This window comes from Prunus persica, chromosome G2 (genome assembly GCF_000346465.2).
Source record: "Prunus persica cultivar Lovell chromosome G2, Prunus_persica_NCBIv2, whole genome shotgun sequence".
Taxonomy (NCBI): Eukaryota; Viridiplantae; Streptophyta; class Magnoliopsida; order Rosales; family Rosaceae; genus Prunus; species Prunus persica.
Window position 1 is genome coordinate 25,871,260 of NC_034010.1, and position 20,686 is coordinate 25,891,945.

A 20,686-nucleotide genomic window follows, 5' to 3' on the forward strand; every position below is an offset into this window, starting at 1 on the left:
AAACTGAAAAATAAAAATAAAAATACCCATAAATAAAAACATTGAGATGTGATTTGTAGATTATTAATTAATAAATAATTAGATAAATGCATATTATGCAAAAATTAAGTGGGTCAAATTAATTCATCAACCAAAATAAATCCAGGAAAATTTGGTAGCCCACCGTTAGGCCTCTACCTCCTATGCCTAAAGGCCCAACCTACTCCAATTTAAAATCCAATATTATGGGAGGTAATATTATTCTTAAAAAGTCCAAGATTCCACTTCAAAATATCTTTCTAGATGATAATGTGAATTCTTTTTCATTTTAATATATTAGCCTCTCGACTCGTTCTCACACGCACATCTATAATTTTTTTTCATTGTAGTTATTAGAAGATTTGTTAATCAACTAATTCATAATTTAGTTGTATCAAATTAATTCTTCACTTATTGATAATAAAAATTTTGGAAAAAATAAATGACTTGTATATTAACACAAAGAGCTCAATTTAGTACGCATAAATTGAGAAATGGTCCACATTGACGTTACCTAAAAAGAGAGCTCAATTTGGTGAGTAGGGTTATATTGAAGAAAAGTAGGTACAAGCCACCCCTATGAAATTTCCCATCACACCATAACATTGCATGCAATCAATTTGCCATGTCGATGATCACAACCATAGAATGATGGGCCTAGATTTTTGACACGTGGGTGAAGCTCAATGTAGCTCCTCTGATTGATCATGCCTTATGATAAGTCACTACGATGATCAAAGCCTTTTGCATTGATCAGGCCACGCAAAAGGGCATCCGCTGGCCCCCCAGTTTCACGTAAAGTCACATCCAGATAATCATTTTACCCACAGTAAAACACTTTTGCACAAAAGCCAATGGAATATATATATAAATAAACCCCAAAAAATATGAATTTTAAAAATTAAAAAAAAAATTCAGATTTTGGATCTTGAGTGAATTAATATGAAGAAATCATGCGGTATGGAATGAACACAAACATGCGTCTGTCTTTGACAATAAAGATGTGGGACTCTCGAATGTTTGTGGATCCCATAATATGACAGAATTTATGTCAAATTCACAAATTTTTTCTGAATTCCATAATCCACATTATGTGAGAGGTGGACTTTGTTGTCTCTCACACAAATAATTTTATGCATTACAATTATTCAATGGAGTGTGGAACTAAATATAGAAAATGGTTAGTGTCTTTTTTATGGTAGACACAAACATATACACATGAACATTGTTTCTTGTTCATTTATTTTGTATTATCTTATAACTCAAGCGAAATTAAGGTTACCAACGTTAGAAAATCTCTGCCAACATGATTTACCCCAATAAAAAAAAAAGTCTTTATTTATATACCAGTGATCCTAGGTTCAATTACTCATAGTGCATTAAGATAACAGTGTGTGCAAGTAAACCTTCTTCCTTCTTAACTACGGGGCCAAAAAAATGTTAAAACATCTCTCAAATTCGAATGATTTATCGCTTTAAAGTGAAATTGGAGATGCTAACCACCTAAACTTCTTGCAAGAATAGACCTAAAAAAAGAACTTGGTGCAATAAAGTTTTACTTTTCTTGGCAGAGGAGTTAACTTTCAAAAAGGAGTACCTCTAAATTGATCCTGTGGAATCTAATCTTTTTCCTTTATCTCCCTCCTCCTCACCTCATCCTTCTCTCATAGCTGCAGTGCCCCTGAAGCTCCATAAAGGTCATTTTCCCCAAGCCCTAGACATGCACAGTTGCTTGCAGCAAGCAGCATCACAAGCAAAGTGAGATTTTGCTGCATTAAAAGTTGCCTCTTTCTTTCTTTGACTGACCTAAGTAGCCCCATGACGTCTGCTTTGGAGCCCACCACACTAAAATACTATTATCTTGTAATAATAAACAACCAAAATAGATTATTATAAACCAAAAAAAATTTCCCAAAATTTTAACTTTCACATATAAATAAATAAATTTTAAAATTATAAATAAAATAAAAAACAATTATGGTGGACCTCTCGAGGCAAAGAAGGCCCAGGTGATACCCACTGCCACACTCATCAGCAACCTCCATTGTATTTGTTTTTCCAACTCCTTATAAATACCAATGCTCTTCCGTCAGTGACTCAGTCTCCAAATTACTCAGCAAACCCACTGCTTTCGCACTTTGCTATATTCTGTCTTTCTCTTTCTTTGTTCGTCAAAGCCAAAGCCAAAAAAAAACCCCAAGAGATCAAAGATATCAACTTTAAAGCACCCACCTTTCAATTTCTAAACAAAATCCGTTCTTTCCTTCATTTATGGCTTCTCTGTCTGCTACTGCAACTTCTACTGCTGCCACTACAAGTTCTCATCACCATCCACCGCCTTTCTACTTCGATGAGAAGTGGAAGCTGTCAAAGAAAGAAGGGTCGTCGAGATCGAGCCGTTCATCTTCTTGCCCTCTCATGAAAAGCTCATCGCAGTCGCGGAGAAGGTGTTCTTTTAGCAGAAAGTGTGCGAAGTTGGTGAAGGAACAGAGGGCTCGATTCTACATCGTGAGGCGCTGTGTCACCATGCTCATCTGCTGGAACGATTACAGCGATTCATGAGAGTGTTTGATGGACGAAGAAAACAGAGGGAAAACAGAGAAGGATCTAGAGAGAGAGAGAAAAGGGCGAAGGCACAATCTTTTTCCTCTGTTTGTGTTAGATCTTTTTGGGGTTTGTTTGCCGCAGAAAACCCAGTTCAGTTTCAGCCTTTTTTTCTTGAGGACTTGGCAGGAAGAGATAGATTTATACTTGTACATAAATTTTTGCTTTGTTTTTCTCGTTTATGGGTTAGATTTTTTTTGGGCTGTCAATCTCCAAACAAAGGAGATGGGTTCTTGATGTTATATCCACTGTGACTATCTGAGAATCATGAGAAGGATTTCAATGAAAATTAGTCAATTAGAACTTTGTGGTCTAATTCTAATTCATCCCCATCGCCATTCCCTTCTTTTATTTTTCATTTTCTTTGCCATTATGGTTTTGATTAGTTCTTGGTTTTCTGGGTTTACTTGAATTCTGAAATGGATTTTGAAGTGATGGGTTTGGTTCAAATATTTTATTCAGCAAAAAGAGGTGGGAGATTCCATTCAACTATATTGCAGCTGATGGAATTGTGGATCTGGTGAGCTTGGCTGACACAAGTAGTATTAAATCAATTATTAAATTTGCATCTTCCCATTTTTCTAAGTTTTAAATTGAATCATGGATGTTAGAGATCAATATAAAAATGGGGGCAAAGTCTCAGTAGAAGATGGAGCAACATGGGAGGGAGGGAGAGAGAGAGAGAGGCTCTCCAGAATTTGCACAAAAGATGCCTCCTTTCTTACATTACAATTTCAATGTTGTACAATTTTTGGTAAAATTAAATTAAATTTTGTGTTCAAAATCTGTCATTTCTATGAATAAGGCTGATATTGCTGGAGAAGTAATTAGGAAGGCTCTGCCTCCAATGCCTGCTGGTGGTCGAAATGACCAATTTGTCCTGGGTTTGACCAGTTGAGGACCACTTTGACCTCCTATCTGGTGTATCTGCGTAGGGGCAGTTCCGAACCCTTTCCTGTGGCTTCGTCGTTTGTGTATATTTGCCATCAGATTCCCAAACTGCTCTGCTCAACATGTGACGTGTCTGATTAGCACGCATGTGTGGGGGTATTTTCGTCATTTTGTTCAATTTACAGCTGGTTTTGGTTCTTCGTTGTAGTTTTTATACTGTGGGTTTCGTGGTGTAGTGTGTCGTCATGGATCTGACCATTCGTTAAAATAAGGAAGCTTTTAGAAATCTCTTAAAGCTGAAAATTACTAAAGTAAGTAATCTGCACAGTTAAATACCAGACTTTGGAAATTTGAAAATATTTTTTTATAAATAAAAGTGTCACAAAATTCAATTGCATTTTTTATTTTTTGGTATTTGCTTAAAAAATTAGGTGAATTATGGCTATGCTCGACTGGGATTGGCCAGTTGGCACAATGGCTGACAAGGCCGCACAACAGCTACACATGGTTTCACACACTCAAAAGCGCTTCCTTGTTAAGGAAAAAATGAAAAGAAAAAAGCACTAATGTTGCCGTAAGTAGATAATTTGCCCTTTAAGTCTACTATTCCCACAGTTTTTAATGAGATTAAATTTGATAAGAGTCCGGTATAACGTGTTATGCATACTAACTTAGCCCGACGTGGAAAGAGTCGAATCTTCAACTATTGTGATTGCATTGCTGCGAGCTGCGATTATTTACCCTCTCTTTTGTACAAATTTCGCTATCAAATTAAGACTTATTATATATTTAGATTTGACCCTACAATAAGATACGCATCTTTTTAAAACTAAAATAACCAGAGGTTAAGCAGCCATAAGGTGTGACCACCTTTAGTTAGCGAGCTATTTAGTGTTTCAATTACATGAGTTTTTAAATCCGTTGAAAGCACTTTGTGGATAAGAACAAGTCAAATCCCGAGTATGGATTAATCTCACCCTTCAAGTGTGGGAACTCCTCATAGTAGGTACGGTTGAGTCAAACTAATCATAACTCATGCATTACCATTTTCCACGCTTTTCTTACTTCATTATTAGTACCGAATCAAACGCCACAAAGATTACAAGGTCGCCTCTCTATTGTTTTATTTTGTTCTTTGTTCTTTTTCTCTCTCTCTCTCTCTCTCTCTCTCTCTCTCTCTCTCTCTCTCTCTCTCTCTCTTTTTCTTTTTTTTTTAAATTTTATTGCCTTTATTTATCTGATGGTTGTAACTATCGGTTGAGGAGGTCAAACATAAACTTTTGCTTTCCTCGATATGATATTTTTTAATGCACTTTAGTTTGAGGCAATCAAACAAACATCAATTCAAAAGATTATATTTGATTAAGGTTTTGAATGTTAATCATTGGAATTCAGCTTGGCGTGCTAAAGGACCGAAAAAGAACAAAAACAAAGGGGAAAAATGTTATCACATTGGTTTTTTGGAGAGGCAGTCCAAAGAACCCAATAGATTCAACAAGGAAAAGTGAGAATCAAATCTTCACGCAAATCTAAACCCACTTTAATTTAGATGATTAGAAATGTAATTAGTGGAAGTGTGGATGTCCCTTGGACCATATGTCAAATGGGTTTCTTTTTCTACCATTTCATTAACTTTAATAATTCATATACAGTATGCACCGAACAAATCGACAATTTTAGTAAAAATTACGAATTATATATTTAAGCGTCCATTTAGTTGATAAAGATATGTTAAGCGCAAGAAGGTGAACAATGTCCTATCTAACCACTATTTAATAAGTTAATATCATACAAATGCCAGAGTTGAGCTAGTGCCAGTAGTTGCTAACCATCAACGTATTGTGAGACCTACTTATTACATCAACGACTGATAATCATCTCCATACGCTAGAGCGGTTAGTACCTCCCACTCCCAATACCTTTTTTTTTTTGGGGATGAAATACTGTGATTGATTTTTTATATAAATAGTTGTCAGATTTTTATAGAGACCGTCTCTCCCACGTGCGAATTAGAGTTTGACCCAAACGTTACTCAATAGCTGGAAATTTACAGTAACAGTGACAGCTTCGTTAAAAGCCCAGTAAATGAAACTGGTCCAAAAGTGGGCCGGATTAGAGTTAGGAAGCTTGTACGAGATTCTTGTTGGCAATGTCTGGTAGTTTACAAGCCCTGGCCCACCCTCTTATCCTTTCTCTTGGAAATGATCAATATATTCATGGTTGTGGGCCCATCTAAGGTTTTCCAATCTAAGAAATAAATAAAAACGAATCTAAAGAAAAAGGAAAAATAAAGGCCCTTAAGTATAATGTTGGCAATTGGCATGAGTTTTGATATGATATGACATGATGTAGGGGTGCCTTGGTGGAACATTCTGGAGCGTTTGGTCAATGGTCACATCAGGTACACACCAGCGTGCACGACATGATAAACGCATGGAATCTAATCTTGGACACGTGTATCTCAACACGTGGCACCTTATCGTTAGATGATCACCCTAATCAAAGAAACGTCCTGGGCCAATTTTGGACCATTTTTCTCTCTTGTGGGGTTTCTTCTGGGACTCAAGGTCACGCGGGAGTCTGGGGGTGGGGTGTGGAAGGAACACTTGCATGAAGCCGGGTATTATTGTTTAGCTATTTTCGTGTGATAATTTTTTTACGTGACGTAATTGATAGAGGATAGCAAAATAAAGCTACTCTCGTTACATTACAACCAAGTTTTTCTTGAGGGTAGGTACTAGGGTCCTACGTAGGTCCCGGTGTTGGTGTTGCATGCTTCATGCAGTGTCAAAATATCAACGTGAGTTTAGTCCTTTATATGAAATGAAAAGGGCCGAAAAGAAAGAAGAGAAAAGGGCCGCATTTGGGTTTAGTTCAACAAATTCTTAATGGGCCGTAGTCAAGCCTTTTAATTTGTACGACGGATGAAGAGTAGTCGTTTTCGAATCTCGGGATATGCTTTATGTCATGCGGTTGCGTTTCCTCGGAAAATAAAAGAGGAGTTTGGGACGCTTGCAAGAGTTGCTAGGGCATGCTTTTTGTGCGTGTGTAGTTTATTGTGTTTTGGGCCTCTATTTTCCACTAAACCCTAAACCACTCTCTCATCTCAAGTTCTTTTCTTCACTCTCAAAATGAGTTCTAAAATTTTCTTTGTATTCATCAATTAGTTCCTAATTTAGGTTTAGTCTCAAGTCTGAATTCTGAATTTGAAAAAAAAAAAAAAGTTAAATCAATATCATCATCATGCTTCATCACTTATTATAAGTAAAATTCAAAAGTTGTTGGTTGGTCAAAGAATTAAACAAATTCACACTCCCCTATATTTCATGCCCTTTCTAAATCTTAAGAATGCATGATGTTTTGAGGCTTCCCCATAAATTAGAAATAGGCTAATTTTGCTCTGATAAAAAAATTGACTAAATGCCAATGTGGATTGGTTTAGTTGGTAAGTTCCCTGCAGTATGTATAGTCCCACTAGTGTTCGAGTCCCACTGCTAGCAATTCTCGTTGGTGCGCGATCTATAATTTCATACATAAATTCATACTGGTGATAGCTGGTAGTTGGGTTGGGTGCCACGTATAAGTCCTTCTAATTCAAGATTGTGAATCTGTCCTAATATTGATTGTGAGAGTAGTCAATCACACCCTAAATTTTTTTTTCAACTAAAAAGAGAGACTAAATTTAAAGTCTCTATAGCTCCATCTGTGTGCTCAGCCACTTGTACTTTTCTAACATCACTTGAGCATCTGCTACATCACCCGCCACAAAGTGCGCGTGGGATTGGCATCGAATCATCGTGAATATAAGAACGCCAGGTTTCCTTGTTGAGCACAAACTTTACCAAACGCCCATGGCCACCGAAGCTCCCGGCTATACGACCCGATTTATCGTCTCCCTTTCAACCCGACAACCCGATTGCCCTGCTCCGTTTCGGAAGCTGCTATATTCCCTCGGAACGGGTCAGTCCTCCCCCCAACTCTCTCTCTCTCAAAACCACTGTTTATTTATTTATTTTTGCTTTCCTTGTTAATTTGGGATTGAAAGATAGTATTTGTTGAACTCTAGTGAAAACCTTAATCTGATTGGTTTCGAATCAATTTACTTGTTCATCTCTTTTTAGAAGAAGAAAATTATTTCTTTTGGAATTTTTTATTTGCAATTGGGGTTTTGATAAACCTTAGATTACAGGAGATATAATGTTAATTGTTATACACTTGTTCTAGTAGTATGAATGCATTAGAATTAAATTAATTAATCCTTAATTAATAATAGTTGTGCCCAAAAGATAAATCCTTTTGGAGGGTTTTTGATGGATAAGTAATGATGTGGTAGCTTTGCCTGTAAATTGGGCTTATTTCCTATCCATTTTATATTGTTGCGGCTCAATGTTTCCTTTTTATGACACGAACAGACCATTGAAGATTGCAAGTGTTGTAGCAATGAGTGATGCAATTGATTTGAGCGGGGATGGAGGGGTCCTCAAGAAAATTGTAAGGCATGCAAAACCAGATGCAATTGCTCCGACCCAAGACCTTCCCCTCGTTGATGGTATGAACTATATTATAGTGCTGTTGCTGATGTTTATTTGTTAATGGTGTAGTAACAACATTTTATAATTAACTCGAGCGGAATGACCTAGCAAACTTGTCTTTACTCTGTACCTATACTTTATGTTGGGCAGTTCATTATGAAGGCATTCTTGAGGAAACCAACGAAGTTTTTGATACGACACATGAAGATAACACGGTTTTCTCATTTGAGCTGGGGAAGGGCAGTGTAATCAAGGCTTGGGATATTGCAGTGAAAACCATGAAGGTCAAAATATGTTTCTGAGCTTCTCTTTAAGAAATTTAGTAGGTGTTCAAGTCTCCTGTTACATGTTTTATCTTCTGTTGGTTTCACCAGGTTGGGGAGATTGCTAAAATCACTTGCAAGCCAGAATATGCCTATGGAAGTGCGGGTTCTCCACCAGATATTCCACCAGAGTAATTTCATTGCTCTAACTTTTCTATCAAAGTTGTTCTTAGAGAAAACAATCAAAGATGCTAGTAACTTTGTGAACTTATAGATATATATATATGTCCATTGATATTCCAAAACAACGTTTTTGGAGAGATTAGTTCTATATGTTGATAGGACCTTGACCAGGCTTATTTCCGTCCCAAACGTGGGATTGTATAATACTTATTGGCAACAATTACATCCAAGCCTTGAAATATGAAATAAGAGTTATTAGGTTGTTGATCTTCGACACCCAACTTTAAACCAAGATATCTAATATATAGAAGTAGAATCTTCAGAAGCATGTTGGAAAGAAAAGTATAAAAAAATCCCGGTGGTAAGACTCCTTTAGGGTGGGGGTCGTCACCCACCCAAAACATCCAATTTGTGCATTAAGCATTTTGGCTTATGATTACATCCAAATGTTCATAAAAGTCTGCATCAGTTTGCTTTGTCAATCGTCCTTATTTCTTATCACAAATGGTGTCTCTTTACCATGTTTTTGTAACTAATGCATAGTCCATTACAAATATATCCTGCAGGGCAACCCTTATATTTGAGGTGGAGTTGGTGGCTTGCAATCCACGGAAGGGATTAAGTTTGGGTAGTGCCTCAGAAGAAAGGGCCAGGCTAGAGTAAGTTTTATGCTTTTATCTGTTCTGTGACTTGTTCTCGAGATATAGTGCAAGTCATATTGTTATCGTTATTCTTCTTGTTGGTTCCATTGAGATCTACCAACTTTCATAAACAGTATGATGGATTAAATTGCATATTGGTACTCACAACAGAGAACTGAAGAAGCAGAGGGAGATGGCTGCTGCAAACAAAGAGGAAGAGAAGAAGAAGAGAGAAGAGGCGAAAGCTGCTGCTGCTGCTCGTATTCAAGCTAAGTTAGATGCCAAGAAGGGTGGAAAGGGAAAAGGCAAAGGAAAATAGGCGCGTAAATGCATATTTGCATGAACGTGATCCTATATATACAATAAATAAAATTTTATGCATGAGTTAGACAGAACCGTGACCTTTGTGCAACTTCACAGTATGACTTTGAATGACCTATTATTTTATCTACTATAAGCTTATGTCAAGCATAATCAAGGTACTAGTGGGTTATTGTACTTCCCTTTTTTAGTATGGAAATATCTGAGATGTTGTATTTCAAATCCATGCTAGTGTTTACCCATGCTGAGTAATTGCTTTTCTTTACCGCCGGGTTAGATTGAAAATTTCGATTCTGATAAATTTCTGAGTTTGGAAGTTTTAATTCTAAGTGAATTTCGGAATTTTCAGATCAAATGTGTCTACCTCTTGGAAACTCAAACCATTAGGTCCGATACAAGTCCCGAGCAAACAAGCTTCTGTCATAAATTTCAGACCGATAAGATAATTCTATTAATACAGATTTGAAGAAATCAAATCAAATACACAAAACTTGTAGTGAGGACATAATATTCTGCCATTCCAATGCCTATGTCACGATAATTACAGCAATGCTGGGCATAAGCTCTCAATATTAACCATGTGCCTAACTATGCAGGTACTGCATCTACTAGTTACACTGTTAATAATCAAACCATGTACGAAGGATCCATTCCACCTTGGCTATTTTCATGCCACGCCACCGATCCTGCTCTGAATTTACACACTGGGCAGGTTCCCTGTTGCCTCAGCCAAGGATCTATGCAACTAGCATGGAACTGCGGCAAAGCAACGGAACAATTATATCAAATCAAGATTTTAGAATACAAAACATCATTACAAAGTGAATTTTATAATATCATGGATCACAAAAACATACAAAGACAACCCCTTACATTTTAAACTCAAGTTACTTACAGGTTTTGGTATGCAAAATGATTCCACTAGTCAAGTTAGCTAAAGTTATTCCTCGGAAGCTGTGTTTTCTGTTCATATTTCATGTGAGTGTGACAGTGTGTGCATGTGCGTGGGTATGCGTTTGCACGTGTGCATTTCAATGCAAATAATCAACTCTAGCAAGAACTCCCTAAAAATCCCACAACTGAAAAATATAGGAAATATAATACCAACAATGTTAAGCCACTGAAAAAACAAACTGAACCTGATGCATGCAAGGAAGGCTGCGGATTAGTTCTCCCACGTTAACTTGCTCCAAGCAAACACTGCAAGTCAGTTCATCTTCTGAGGCTTTTGTGCTCCCAACTGTGTTAGCAGTTTCTTGCTTCTTCTGCTAAATAGAAGAGAGAAAATACAATGGTACAGAGATAAATGGAATGCTATCATATGATATGAGATTATATAGTATGTTAGAAATTTCCTGTCAGAAGGGCGGAAATTACAAAAGGACAAAGGGATAGTTTAAAGCGAATACCTCAGAGGGTACTGAAGATGAAGCTTGTTGAATCGATGAAGCACCACTGCATTCAGAACAGAACCATATAAAATATTAGGCAACTATGATTCAATTCATTCTTCCATTTGCCTCAAAATAGTATGAACATGTGGGGCTTTGGCCCCGCCGTCATACCAAAATAATATGAGCATGTAAATAACAGAACAAAATCTCTCAATTCTTTTGGTCCAAATCCCCGTAGTTGTCAATGCTTCTAATCAACCACTCAGGAAAAACAGAGTGGAACCCTATACAACACTAAACTTAACTCTCAGCTCCAAATTTGTGGAACTAAATTCAATAATGTATTATAAGCGTAAAAAATACACTACATATTCGATACAAGCCAAATTTATATGTTCAAACAGGTGCATGCACAAATAAGCAGACAAAACATAACTTATTAAAATGTGAAGTTCACTTAGTTAATTACAAAATGTCTTTTTGAGAAGGATGGAAAACCAACAAAAATAAGGAATCTATTTATCATCTGCCAAAACGTTAGTGCAACAACCAAGCTCACAAATAAAACTAGAGAACTTACGTCTGAAGACCCATAACCTTGTATTTATGGACTGGAAGAGCATTTATCTCTTCCTCACTCATAGAAGAAGCTGCTGGAACATTATCAGAATCCAAAGCTCGCAAAGTTTCATAATCTGGTATCGAACAGAAGAAAATGTTGACATAAAACTAGGGGCCTAGGAAAAGTATTAAGAGAACAAAATATAAAGCCATGGTTTGGCTAGTGAAATTTATAATCCCCATGTATTGGTTTTCAAGACATAAAACTCATTCTAGATGGATATAACTACCAAACCTAGGTCATCAAATTCCCGATCAAGAAGTGCAAGCTGAAGTCTGAGGCCTTGAAGGCGCCCTCTTGTTGCTAGGGCTATGGATGGTGGCACATGCAACCGCAATTCAGTATGACCAAGAAGGCCGCTGGCTGCCGCTGCATGAGCCTGTGCTTGAGCTTGAAGTTGTTGACAGGTTGCGTACATCCTTAACGTTGTGGCCATCAAAAAGACGCCAAGAACTAGCCAGAGCTACATACATCAGTTTGAAAGAAGGATTTTTAACTTCTCATAAAAATACCCAAACGAACAGCGAACTTGACCAGTAAAACTAACAAACCAATTTACACGCTCAGAGAAAGACAATACCAGGAAATTAGGTGACATCTGGTGCGAGTTCAGTATCATGAATAACAAAAGAACTGGAAAGACAACATATACACAGAAGTTAGTAATAACTAACAAAATTACAAACTAATAAGACAAAAGGGTAAGATTAAATGTACCTGTGACAAGAAAAGCAAGTGAGTTGGAATTGACAGAACGTGATGCATGAACGCGCTGATACAAAACAGCCAATATCAATACGAATTAATAGATAATAACACCTCTACCCTCTTTTCCCCTAGGAAATTTACACACACAACCCACAATGACTGAACCCCAGAACTCACCCCTCCACCCTTGCTCTGAGATTACATACACAAACCCACCATGGATAAACCACAGAACTCACCCTCCATCCTTATTCTTAAGGGGGAGAAGGTGCAAATGTGTCCAAAGGCAATGGCAACTGATAAAATAGACAGAAAATGAACTGCCCCAACTTTCACTAAAAACTGCACACACAAAATTTCAGAAATACAAGAAATGTACCATTGCACGCCGCTCTGGTATAAATTCCGGGAATCCACTTTCAATATCTGCTCTTGTCCCCCGGAAAACAAAACTCATGTCTTTAGGATTTAGAAGAGCTCTGCTGAAAATATTAAGTCACTGATTTTCAAGTTCGCTGAAATTAAAACGCCAAAATGTTCATTCAGTAAGCGTCATAATTCATAAACCAAAAGAAGCTAGTTTATGGAAAACCATCGTAAAACCAAACTCAAGAGTGCCAATTAAGATGCAATAAACAAATTATGGGTCACAAAAACTTAGACACCATTTTAGCAAATACTGGAAATGACCCACATGATTTGGAAGAAAACGCATTACACTAAAAATTCCCAGCTAAACAAAGTAGACCTTAAATAACGTATAAAAAAAGGTATCAAGCTGTGAACTCCCTAAGAATTCCCTGCTGTTAAGTGTATATAGCGAACTAAACTAAGCAAGCTGATCTAGTTTCCGCCACAGAACAAAAAAAAAAAACAAAAATCCAATCTATTATAAATTTCGGATAGAGAATCACTCATCAAGAAAACCCTAATCCCAAAATCACATTCCCTCAACAACACAATGAACCAAAAAAAATTAGTCTTCACATAAAAGCAGTAATTCAGGTAGCGATCGCACGCTGGGAAATATTAAGAATAACAGAGGCTGATTGGAAGAAGCTTTCAAAAGCCTGTGATTAAGAAAATTAAAGCAATCACAGAATAAAGACGGGACAGAAAATGCAAAAGATGGAGAATTACCAAAAAGAAATTACTTCAGATGGTTCAGATCCCGGGAAACGGCGGCGTTATCTTGAAAACGCCATGCAACGTCTCTGCGGGAGATGAAAGAGCGAGTTGCAATGTACAGAGAGATCTGATTCGACTCGGACGCGTTTGCCGCGGAAGCTTTAAAGCTTTGTCTATCGTCACTGTCCGGTTAAATCTAAGATTAGTTAAATTACTATTGCCGTTACGACACCGTTTCTTCTGGGTCGTCTTTAACGGATTCTTTGACTGTGACATCTGACTCCATTCGAGGAGTTTCTAGCTTCCACACAACACATCCCCTAAGAAACGCACCGTTTTGCATAGCGGAATCGTATTTATTTGTCACTCGCGATTTTTTTTTTCTTTCCTTTGAATTTGGGAAATGAAAATTTGTAAGAGTTATTGTATTCTGTCTAAAATTTAGGAAATGTTATTGGTGTTATAAAAAGAAAATCCATTATGCAATTTCACCAACATCATTTTACAATAGAGGATCACGTGATGTTTGAAAAGTTTGTTATGATAAGTGGACGGTGTAAATTATGTTGTTGATCACTCTTTAATGAATTATATGCACTAATATACATGACTTCATGATCAATATCCAAGTAACAATTTTTAAACAAGAAATCTTCATTCATTGTGTATCAATTTTCGATTTGAATTTTCATGACTATGTTAATCGTATATTGACTGAAATTATGCATTACCATTTTCAAATATTTTGAAATGTTGTGACTGAAATCATGCATTACCATTTTCAGATATTTTGAAATGCGGTGTGTATGTGTGTGTGTGTGTGTGTGTGTGTGATCAAGAGCATGATAGTGTTTACAAGTGAAATGATGATTGTTGAACACATGCTCGGCCCTGAACAGGGGTAGTCAGTGCGACTGCCCTGGGCCCATTATTCAGATGGGCCAAATTTTATTTATTTTTTAATAAGTGTAATAGTGTTATATTATATTATTATAAACTGATTTAATATTTTTGAGAAAACAAAAATGACATTCGCGTTATGGACGAATGCACATCTCTTCCGCTCCTCAAGAAGAACCCTTTTGGGCTACCCATTCCACTCCTCTAGGTTAACATTATCTATTCTAAATTTTACTTCTCCTTCTCATCTCATCTAAGCCTTTCTTACTAGTTCCAAAGTTGTGAATCCCTAAATTAATTTTTCTGTTGGTAGATTGCGGAGATTCCAAAATCCGAAGTGTGGGCTTTTGTTCAGTGCAAAAATTGGTCATTGTAAAAATTAATTGAAGGTAATTTTTCATGATTTGATATCAAATGAAAAGGGAAATATAATAATTATTTTGTTTGTAGATTCGTGATTTATGCATTCTCTTTGCATGAATTTTTCTAAGCTATAATTGATTGCAAATTTGGAAATATCAAGTTTGTTACTGTGGAGGGGGATTTCTCAAATTACACGGTATGTTTTTCTTTGTTTATTCTTTGAAGTGTTAAAATTGCATTGTTTCTGGAAATCAAAATAGAAAATGAAAAAGAGAGAGAGAAGAATTAACTAAATCTCAAAAGGGAGCTATGGATATATTTCTTCTTAACAAAACAAATAGTTCACTTGATAACTCAACTGAATATTTAGTTAATGAATCTGAACAGAAAAATTATGTTGAAGAATTTGTAGGAATTGATAATGATTTAGTTAATGAATCTTAACAACAAAATCATGTTGAAGTTTGAAGAGGTTAGATCTTGGTTGAAAAATGAGAGTGAATTCATCACTAACTTTAAATAAATTATATATAAGTGCTTAATTTTTATTTTTGCCCTGGATCCTGAAAATTTCAGGATCAGCCCTAGTTGAACGACATATGTGTAGGGGTGGGCATGGTTCGGTTTGGACCGATTTTTGCCTCAAATTAAAACCGATCCGGTATTATTTATTCAGTTTGGTTTGGTTTGGTTTTAATCAAAAAATTTCAAAAATTGTCTGGTTCTGTTCCAGTTTCAGTTCTTTTTTGAACCGGATTATAAAAATTGTTTTTAAAAATTATTTTTTAATACAATTCTCAACTAAAATATTATTATTTTACTTGAAAATTAACAAATTATTCAATTTCATATAAAAATAAATATTAAAGTTAGAAAAGTGATATATTTTGAAATTGAACTTGGATAAATATTTTTTTTTAGTGAAATTAAAAATATAGCATTAAATATAATTATATATTTAAATTATATATATATTTTTTAATTTGACCGGTTCGGTTCTGCCCAGTTCGATTTTTGAAGACATGGAATCGAATCCGAAATCGGTCCAGTTCGATTTTTGACCGATTGTTGACTTTTTGGTCAACTCGATTTTTTTCGGATTTAGTTCGGTACGATTTGACTCGAATTTCCGGTTCGCCGGTTTGAGTGCCCACCCCTACATATGTGGGGGGTAAAAATGTTGTACTATTTGAGCTAGAGACCCAACAATAGTAAGGCCATATCTAATAATGCTAAACTCAAAATATCATGCCCAAATTCTTATATTTAAGTCCAAATGCACATGGCCCAAATGTATGTGGCCCACTAAATGACTCTTGATAGACCAGCAACTTATGGACCCTTCGAATCATGCACCTTATTTGGTCCCACAGAAAGAAAAAACCCAAATCAAACCATAGGAGTTGGAATCTTGGGCAATGGACCCTGCTAGATCTTTCATCTTCTGTATCCTCTCCATCAATTCAAAACCCACCTACCCTCACCATTAAAACAAATAGGACAAATCCACTTCACCAAACGTACCCACAGAGATCCAGAGAATCTCACAGTTTTGTAAAAACCCAAAAAAATTTAAAATTTAAAAAATTTATTACTAAGATAGCAACAAAAACCAAAAACACTCTCAGAGAATAACATTTTTTGTTATTTTTGTCAATAACGCAACAATACATCGATTAACTTTTTCACATATCATTATATTATTAATCAGAATAATAAAATAGTGTTATTCCTGTTGCAAGAAATTTTTTTTAACAACAACAGCTGAACACAGTGCAAACTAATCCTGATATTTACCCTATTTTCCATCCATGACCACATACTATCTGAAGATTCTGAACCAAATGGGCCCACAAACTCAGCCAATGTGGTGGGCCCTTGATCAAGGTGACCCAAACACTCACAAAAATTTTGCCAGCTGGGGGGCCCCAGCTAGACCCCCAACCCAAGTCTTTGACTTGCAAGATCACACCTAACCTCAGCCACTCCCACTCTGGACTTCTCCAAGTCAAACTCCATCCACACGTTTTGCTGATGGTGATGTCCAATCACGAACGCCTCGATGCCTAGCAAGTCAGAGTTTCCGAATGTGAAGCAGTACACCGAATCACTACCCCTCACCATTCCCGGTACGCGATACAACAGCCTCTCGCCCGATACGCTCATCTCGGCCCCCTGAAACATTAAGGTCACCGTTGGCAGCTGGGGCAGACTCGGCCGGTTCATCGGGACTTGGTAGCACAAATCCATGGCTCCTTGGAAAACGAAATTCGGATCGTTCAAAACTCTCAAAACCGGTTTGGTTTGCTGAATGAACTCGTTTTTTAGCGCGGTGTAAACCGGACCGAGTAGGAACGTGAACTGGGTTCCCGAGTCGACCATTGTCTGACCAGCCCCGGTATGGTCCGGTACGAAAACCGATTTCGGGAGCGGTAACACTTTGCCCGAAACTCTGATCCCCTCGAGCTGGACGGTGTAAGCGACTCGGTCGAAGTACGGCAATGGGGTGGATATTTGGACCAAAGGGGTGTAGTTCAAGGGACGCAGCCAAGCGAATTTCGCTTCCCCGAAAAGTAGAATACCGGACGAGTCACGACCCGATATGCAGTACGAAAATTTCGGGAACCCCATTTGGGTAACGAAGGATAACGACCCGCGGTTCATACCCATTAACCCGGTGGTCTTGGCGTCTTCCTCCGAGTTGGAACTGAACCCGGAATCCATGCACCCGAATATCGTACCGGGTTGTGTGGACAACCCGAGAACGAAAGTTTCGGATGCGAGGTTGCCTTCAATGGAAGAAGCGTCGGCGTAGGAGAGAGTGGCGTGGCAGAGCTTTTTGGGGTCGCAGGAAACGGGTATGGAGAAGTCTCGGGTTCGGGTCCGGCAAACGGGCGAAGAGCAAGGTATGGTAGAATAAGATTTAGAGGCGAGTGGGTTGAAAACAGAGTTCAAGTTTGGGGCTTTCTTGCAGTGGAGCCAAGAGAGCTCACTGCCTGTGTCAAGGACCATGGTAACGTTCTGTGGGGGCGAACCCACGGAAAGTTGGATTGTTAAGGTGACGTTGTGGTGGAAAGAGAGCTTGTTTGTTGAATGTGGGGCAAACCCATGTGGAAGTGTCTCTGTTTTGAGAGGTAGAATGAGTGTTCGTGGTTTTGAAGCAGAGAAACAGAGTGTGCAGTGGGTGAAGAAGCAGAGAAGAAGAAGAAGAGGAAGAACAATGGGCATGGTTTATTTATGATAAAAAAAATTTAAAAAAAAAGATGAAAAAATACAGATGGGAAAATCAAATGCAAATTCAAATGAATGGTTTGGGTTGTTTTTGAGTTGGGATTTGAATGCTTTTATGCAGAGGGTTTTGAGTGGTGTGGTTGTGTTTGGTGGTGTTGGTTTGAGAGAGATTGAGAGAGTTGTGGTGGTGGCGGGGTCTTTGTATTGTGTATTTGGTGCGTATGTGCAGTGAAATGAAAGCTACTCTTTCTGGTTTCTTAAATACTAGAAGCTAGCTGTGTGAATAATGACATGCTCTTTGAATTTTGGTTTAAGAAATTTGTTACGTGCAAAGCGTATGATCCAATCAAAAGTTTTGATTCTCTCTCTCTCTCTCTCTCTCTCTCTCTCTCTCTCTCTCTCTCTCTCTCTCTCTCTCGTTCTGTCTTCATCAGTTGATCTTGATTATTTTACTCATGTTTTTACTGCATTTTGGCTTCACGTTAGAGGGAAATACAATCACTAATCAAATATTAAATTGGAAGATTTCATCCATGATCGACAGCTTGCTTTGCTCTGCTACTGGATTTGCTTTGCAATTCGCTTATTTTCCACGAGTCATGAATATATGTATAAGTGGCTGCACTGTGCTTAATTCTTTGCTTCCTCATTGATTAAGCTCCGAATCCATCAATCCAAAAAAAGGGATTAATTCCAACTCTTTATTTGTCATTGGTAGTCGACGTGTTATAATGTGTATAGATGATATGATTGATATGTCATGACGTAAAATATAATATTAATAAATAAATACACGTGTTATAACATAAATATACTAAAATCATCAGGCGACAATACAACCTTCTATTATTCATATAGATTCAATTGTAAGCTTCCATCGAGAATATATATATATGGAAGACACAGTTCATTTTTATACTGTACTTTCTTTTGCTTTCACCCACTTTTGTTATATAAGATTCAATCTCTCTAATCTCATCACATATGAGCTGGTGATTAACAATCACTCTTGACTTACGTGAGCTTGTGATTCGTGAGGACCCGACATGCTCTTTCAAAAGGCATTATCTGGAAGGTACAACTGGAGACAAATATGAATACAAACTTCAAGAAAGTCGGAAAGAACCCAAAACACACCGCACCCACAAAAATCTAAGATGCATGGAGGTGAGAAAGCTCATTAATTTATAGCCTTGACTCTTGAACCTTTTTTATAGACAATTATTTCATTAACAACTCATAAGTGTGTATTATATTGTCAACCAGGCATTAATTAATAATTAAACTAATGTTTGGAAACTTTGGGCATGCACGTAAAATATAAAAACTTTGGTATTGGGGGCAGCCACTCTAATATACTAGTCAGTCAACTTAAATCTCTTTTCAAACTTCTGATTTACTCAAAAATGCTTTCTTGCTTTCACTATTTCACTGTTAGAAAACCTCAATATTAGCCCATGTTTAATCTCTCGTAACAAAAACCACAATTTAGTTGTGGTCGAACACGAATAAGACATAAATCGCGTCATTGCGATTTTAGTTGGGTGTTGTCATTGATTTTTTCTCTGTGTAGGTAGTCAATGGCCTTTTGAGCATTGGGTCACAATACTGTTGTATTATTAGGTAAATGTAATGTGTTTTTTTTCTTTAAATTATTTATGAATAATTGACTAATGAATTAGCCACCAAAGAGGAGTCGTGCATACTAGTCTCACAAGCCTTGATTGATTGCCACTTTTTGCTGGTTTCCACAAGGATTAGGGGTCAAAATCTTCAAATAAATGCGAAGCATACCTAATACCAAAAAGGATTGTGACTGAATTGGAATCGTGATTCGTGCGGGTGTTGATGTTGCTTCCTATTACAATGTCTGAAGCATGCTTTGCGGACTAATAAAAAGACATAGCCTTGATGGCAACAATGACATATCTAACAAGAAAGAATGGTATATAGCTGTGATAATTTTAGACCCAACAGTTGAAGGAAGTTACATGCATAAGTTCAAGTCAAGCACTCAAGCCCTCATGTCCAACCACATGTCCCTGCGTGCCATCCATCAAATTGTCCATTAGTTACCCTTTGGGACCATCTGCATTATCAGTTCCAATAAAAGAGAAATCTCTCCCTTTCTAGGGTTTGAAATTTTCTTTGGTAGAATGACAAAAACCTAAATTATGAGCATGGACCCGATTGAATTGGAAACACAGAAAAGTCTCTTACTCATTTATTCCTAGACAACAAGACAAAGATTTGGTCGACTAGATAAGAGGAAATTTTTTATTCTTCATAACTTACCAAACATACTGTTATATTAGACTATGAATCATAACTGTTGATTATTTGAGATAATGTTTGAATTTCAATCATGTTCGGTGACATACCTATTAAGGCGCAATGAGGTGTAGCTGTATTTTCTCTTGCCGGAAAAGCCATTATAGTTGTTGCATATTTCACCTCTACTCGACCTAGAAGGTGCACTCTAGGTGTTCGACGAAAAACCTAAACGAAGTCAGTCTGCTACTGCACTACGCTATGTTATGCTACACATCGTGCTTGTATTTATTTATTTATTAACAATTATGGCGAAAATTACACCTTTGCTAAAAAATTATTGAGTCCACCATTGACCGTGTCCTAAAAAATTTATTGCGGAATGGATAGTTTGGCATTTGATGTAGATGATTGAACAATGATGATTAGCTTTTAACAAGACTGGATTTTGGATGAGTCAATATAATAAAAAAGAAATGAATTTGGTATGCTTTCTCAATCACTCACACAAGTGACCCAACCCAAGGGACCGGGGAAGAAGAAGCAGGTAAGTAAATTGCATTGCATGCAAAGCTTTATGTGACGTGAGTTAGATTCTTACCCTCATAGCAATCTC

General features: G+C 37.1%; 3 protein-coding genes across 4 annotated transcripts; 1 reads left to right on the forward strand and 2 right to left on the reverse strand.

Moving 5' to 3' along the window:
• Positions 7,330–9,705, forward strand: LOC18785236 (peptidyl-prolyl cis-trans isomerase FKBP20-1). The gene is made up of 6 exons (XM_020557534.1): positions 7,330–7,473; positions 7,926–8,062; positions 8,196–8,329; positions 8,420–8,499; positions 9,058–9,150; positions 9,304–9,705. Exons 2-6 carry the CDS (start codon positions 7,954–7,956, stop codon positions 9,449–9,451), a joined length of 564 nt encoding a protein of 187 aa, XP_020413123.1. The 5' UTR covers positions 7,330–7,473; positions 7,926–7,953; the 3' UTR covers positions 9,452–9,705.
• On the reverse strand, positions 9,851–13,487 carry LOC18784811 (E3 ubiquitin-protein ligase SDIR1). 2 transcript variants are annotated; one of them, XM_020557533.1, is made up of 9 exons: positions 13,318–13,487; positions 12,557–12,692; positions 12,187–12,241; positions 12,050–12,102; positions 11,704–11,932; positions 11,428–11,542; positions 10,863–10,908; positions 10,593–10,721; positions 9,851–10,209 (listed from the first exon to the last, which is right to left on the reverse strand). In XM_020557533.1, the coding sequence occupies exons 2-9, from the start codon at positions 12,632–12,634 to the stop codon at positions 10,081–10,083; spliced, it is 834 nt and encodes a 277-aa protein (XP_020413122.1). In that variant the 5' UTR covers positions 12,635–12,692; positions 13,318–13,487; the 3' UTR covers positions 9,851–10,080. The 2 variants fall into 2 exon arrangements, with proteins under 2 accessions (XP_020413122.1, XP_007218797.1); XM_007218735.2 differs by having other exon boundaries at positions 9,877–10,209; positions 10,593–10,718; positions 13,318–13,486.
• On the reverse strand, positions 16,177–18,049 carry LOC18785357 (aspartic proteinase PCS1). The gene has a single exon (XM_007217974.2). It carries the CDS (start codon positions 17,794–17,796, stop codon positions 16,501–16,503), a length of 1,296 nt encoding a protein of 431 aa, XP_007218036.1. The 5' UTR covers positions 17,797–18,049; the 3' UTR covers positions 16,177–16,500.

Excerpts from the sequence above, each read along its gene's own strand:
- LOC18785357 (XM_007217974.2), bottom strand. The coding sequence starts at position 17,796 with ATGCCCATTGTTCTTCCTCTTCTTCTTCTTCTCTGCTTCTTCACCCAC.
- LOC18785236 (XM_020557534.1), top strand. The coding sequence starts at position 7,954 with ATGAGTGATGCAATTGATTTGAGCGGGGATGGAGGGGTCCTCAAGAAA. Across the intron at positions 8,063-8,195 it reads AGACCTTCCCCTCGTTGATG|TTCATTATGAAGGCATTCTT; the intron begins GTATGAACTATA and ends TATGTTGGGCAG. Across the intron at positions 8,330-8,419 it reads TTGCAGTGAAAACCATGAAG|GTTGGGGAGATTGCTAAAAT; the intron begins GTCAAAATATGT and ends TGGTTTCACCAG.
- LOC18784811 (XM_020557533.1), bottom strand. The coding sequence starts at position 12,634 with ATGAGTTTTGTTTTCCGGGGGACAAGAGCAGATATTGAAAGTGGATTC. Across the intron at positions 12,103-12,186 it reads ACTTGCTTTTCTTGTCACAG|TTCTTTTGTTATTCATGATA; the intron begins GTACATTTAATC and ends TTGTCTTTCCAG. Across the intron at positions 11,933-12,049 it reads AGATGTCACCTAATTTCCTG|CTCTGGCTAGTTCTTGGCGT; the intron begins GTATTGTCTTTC and ends TGATGTATGTAG.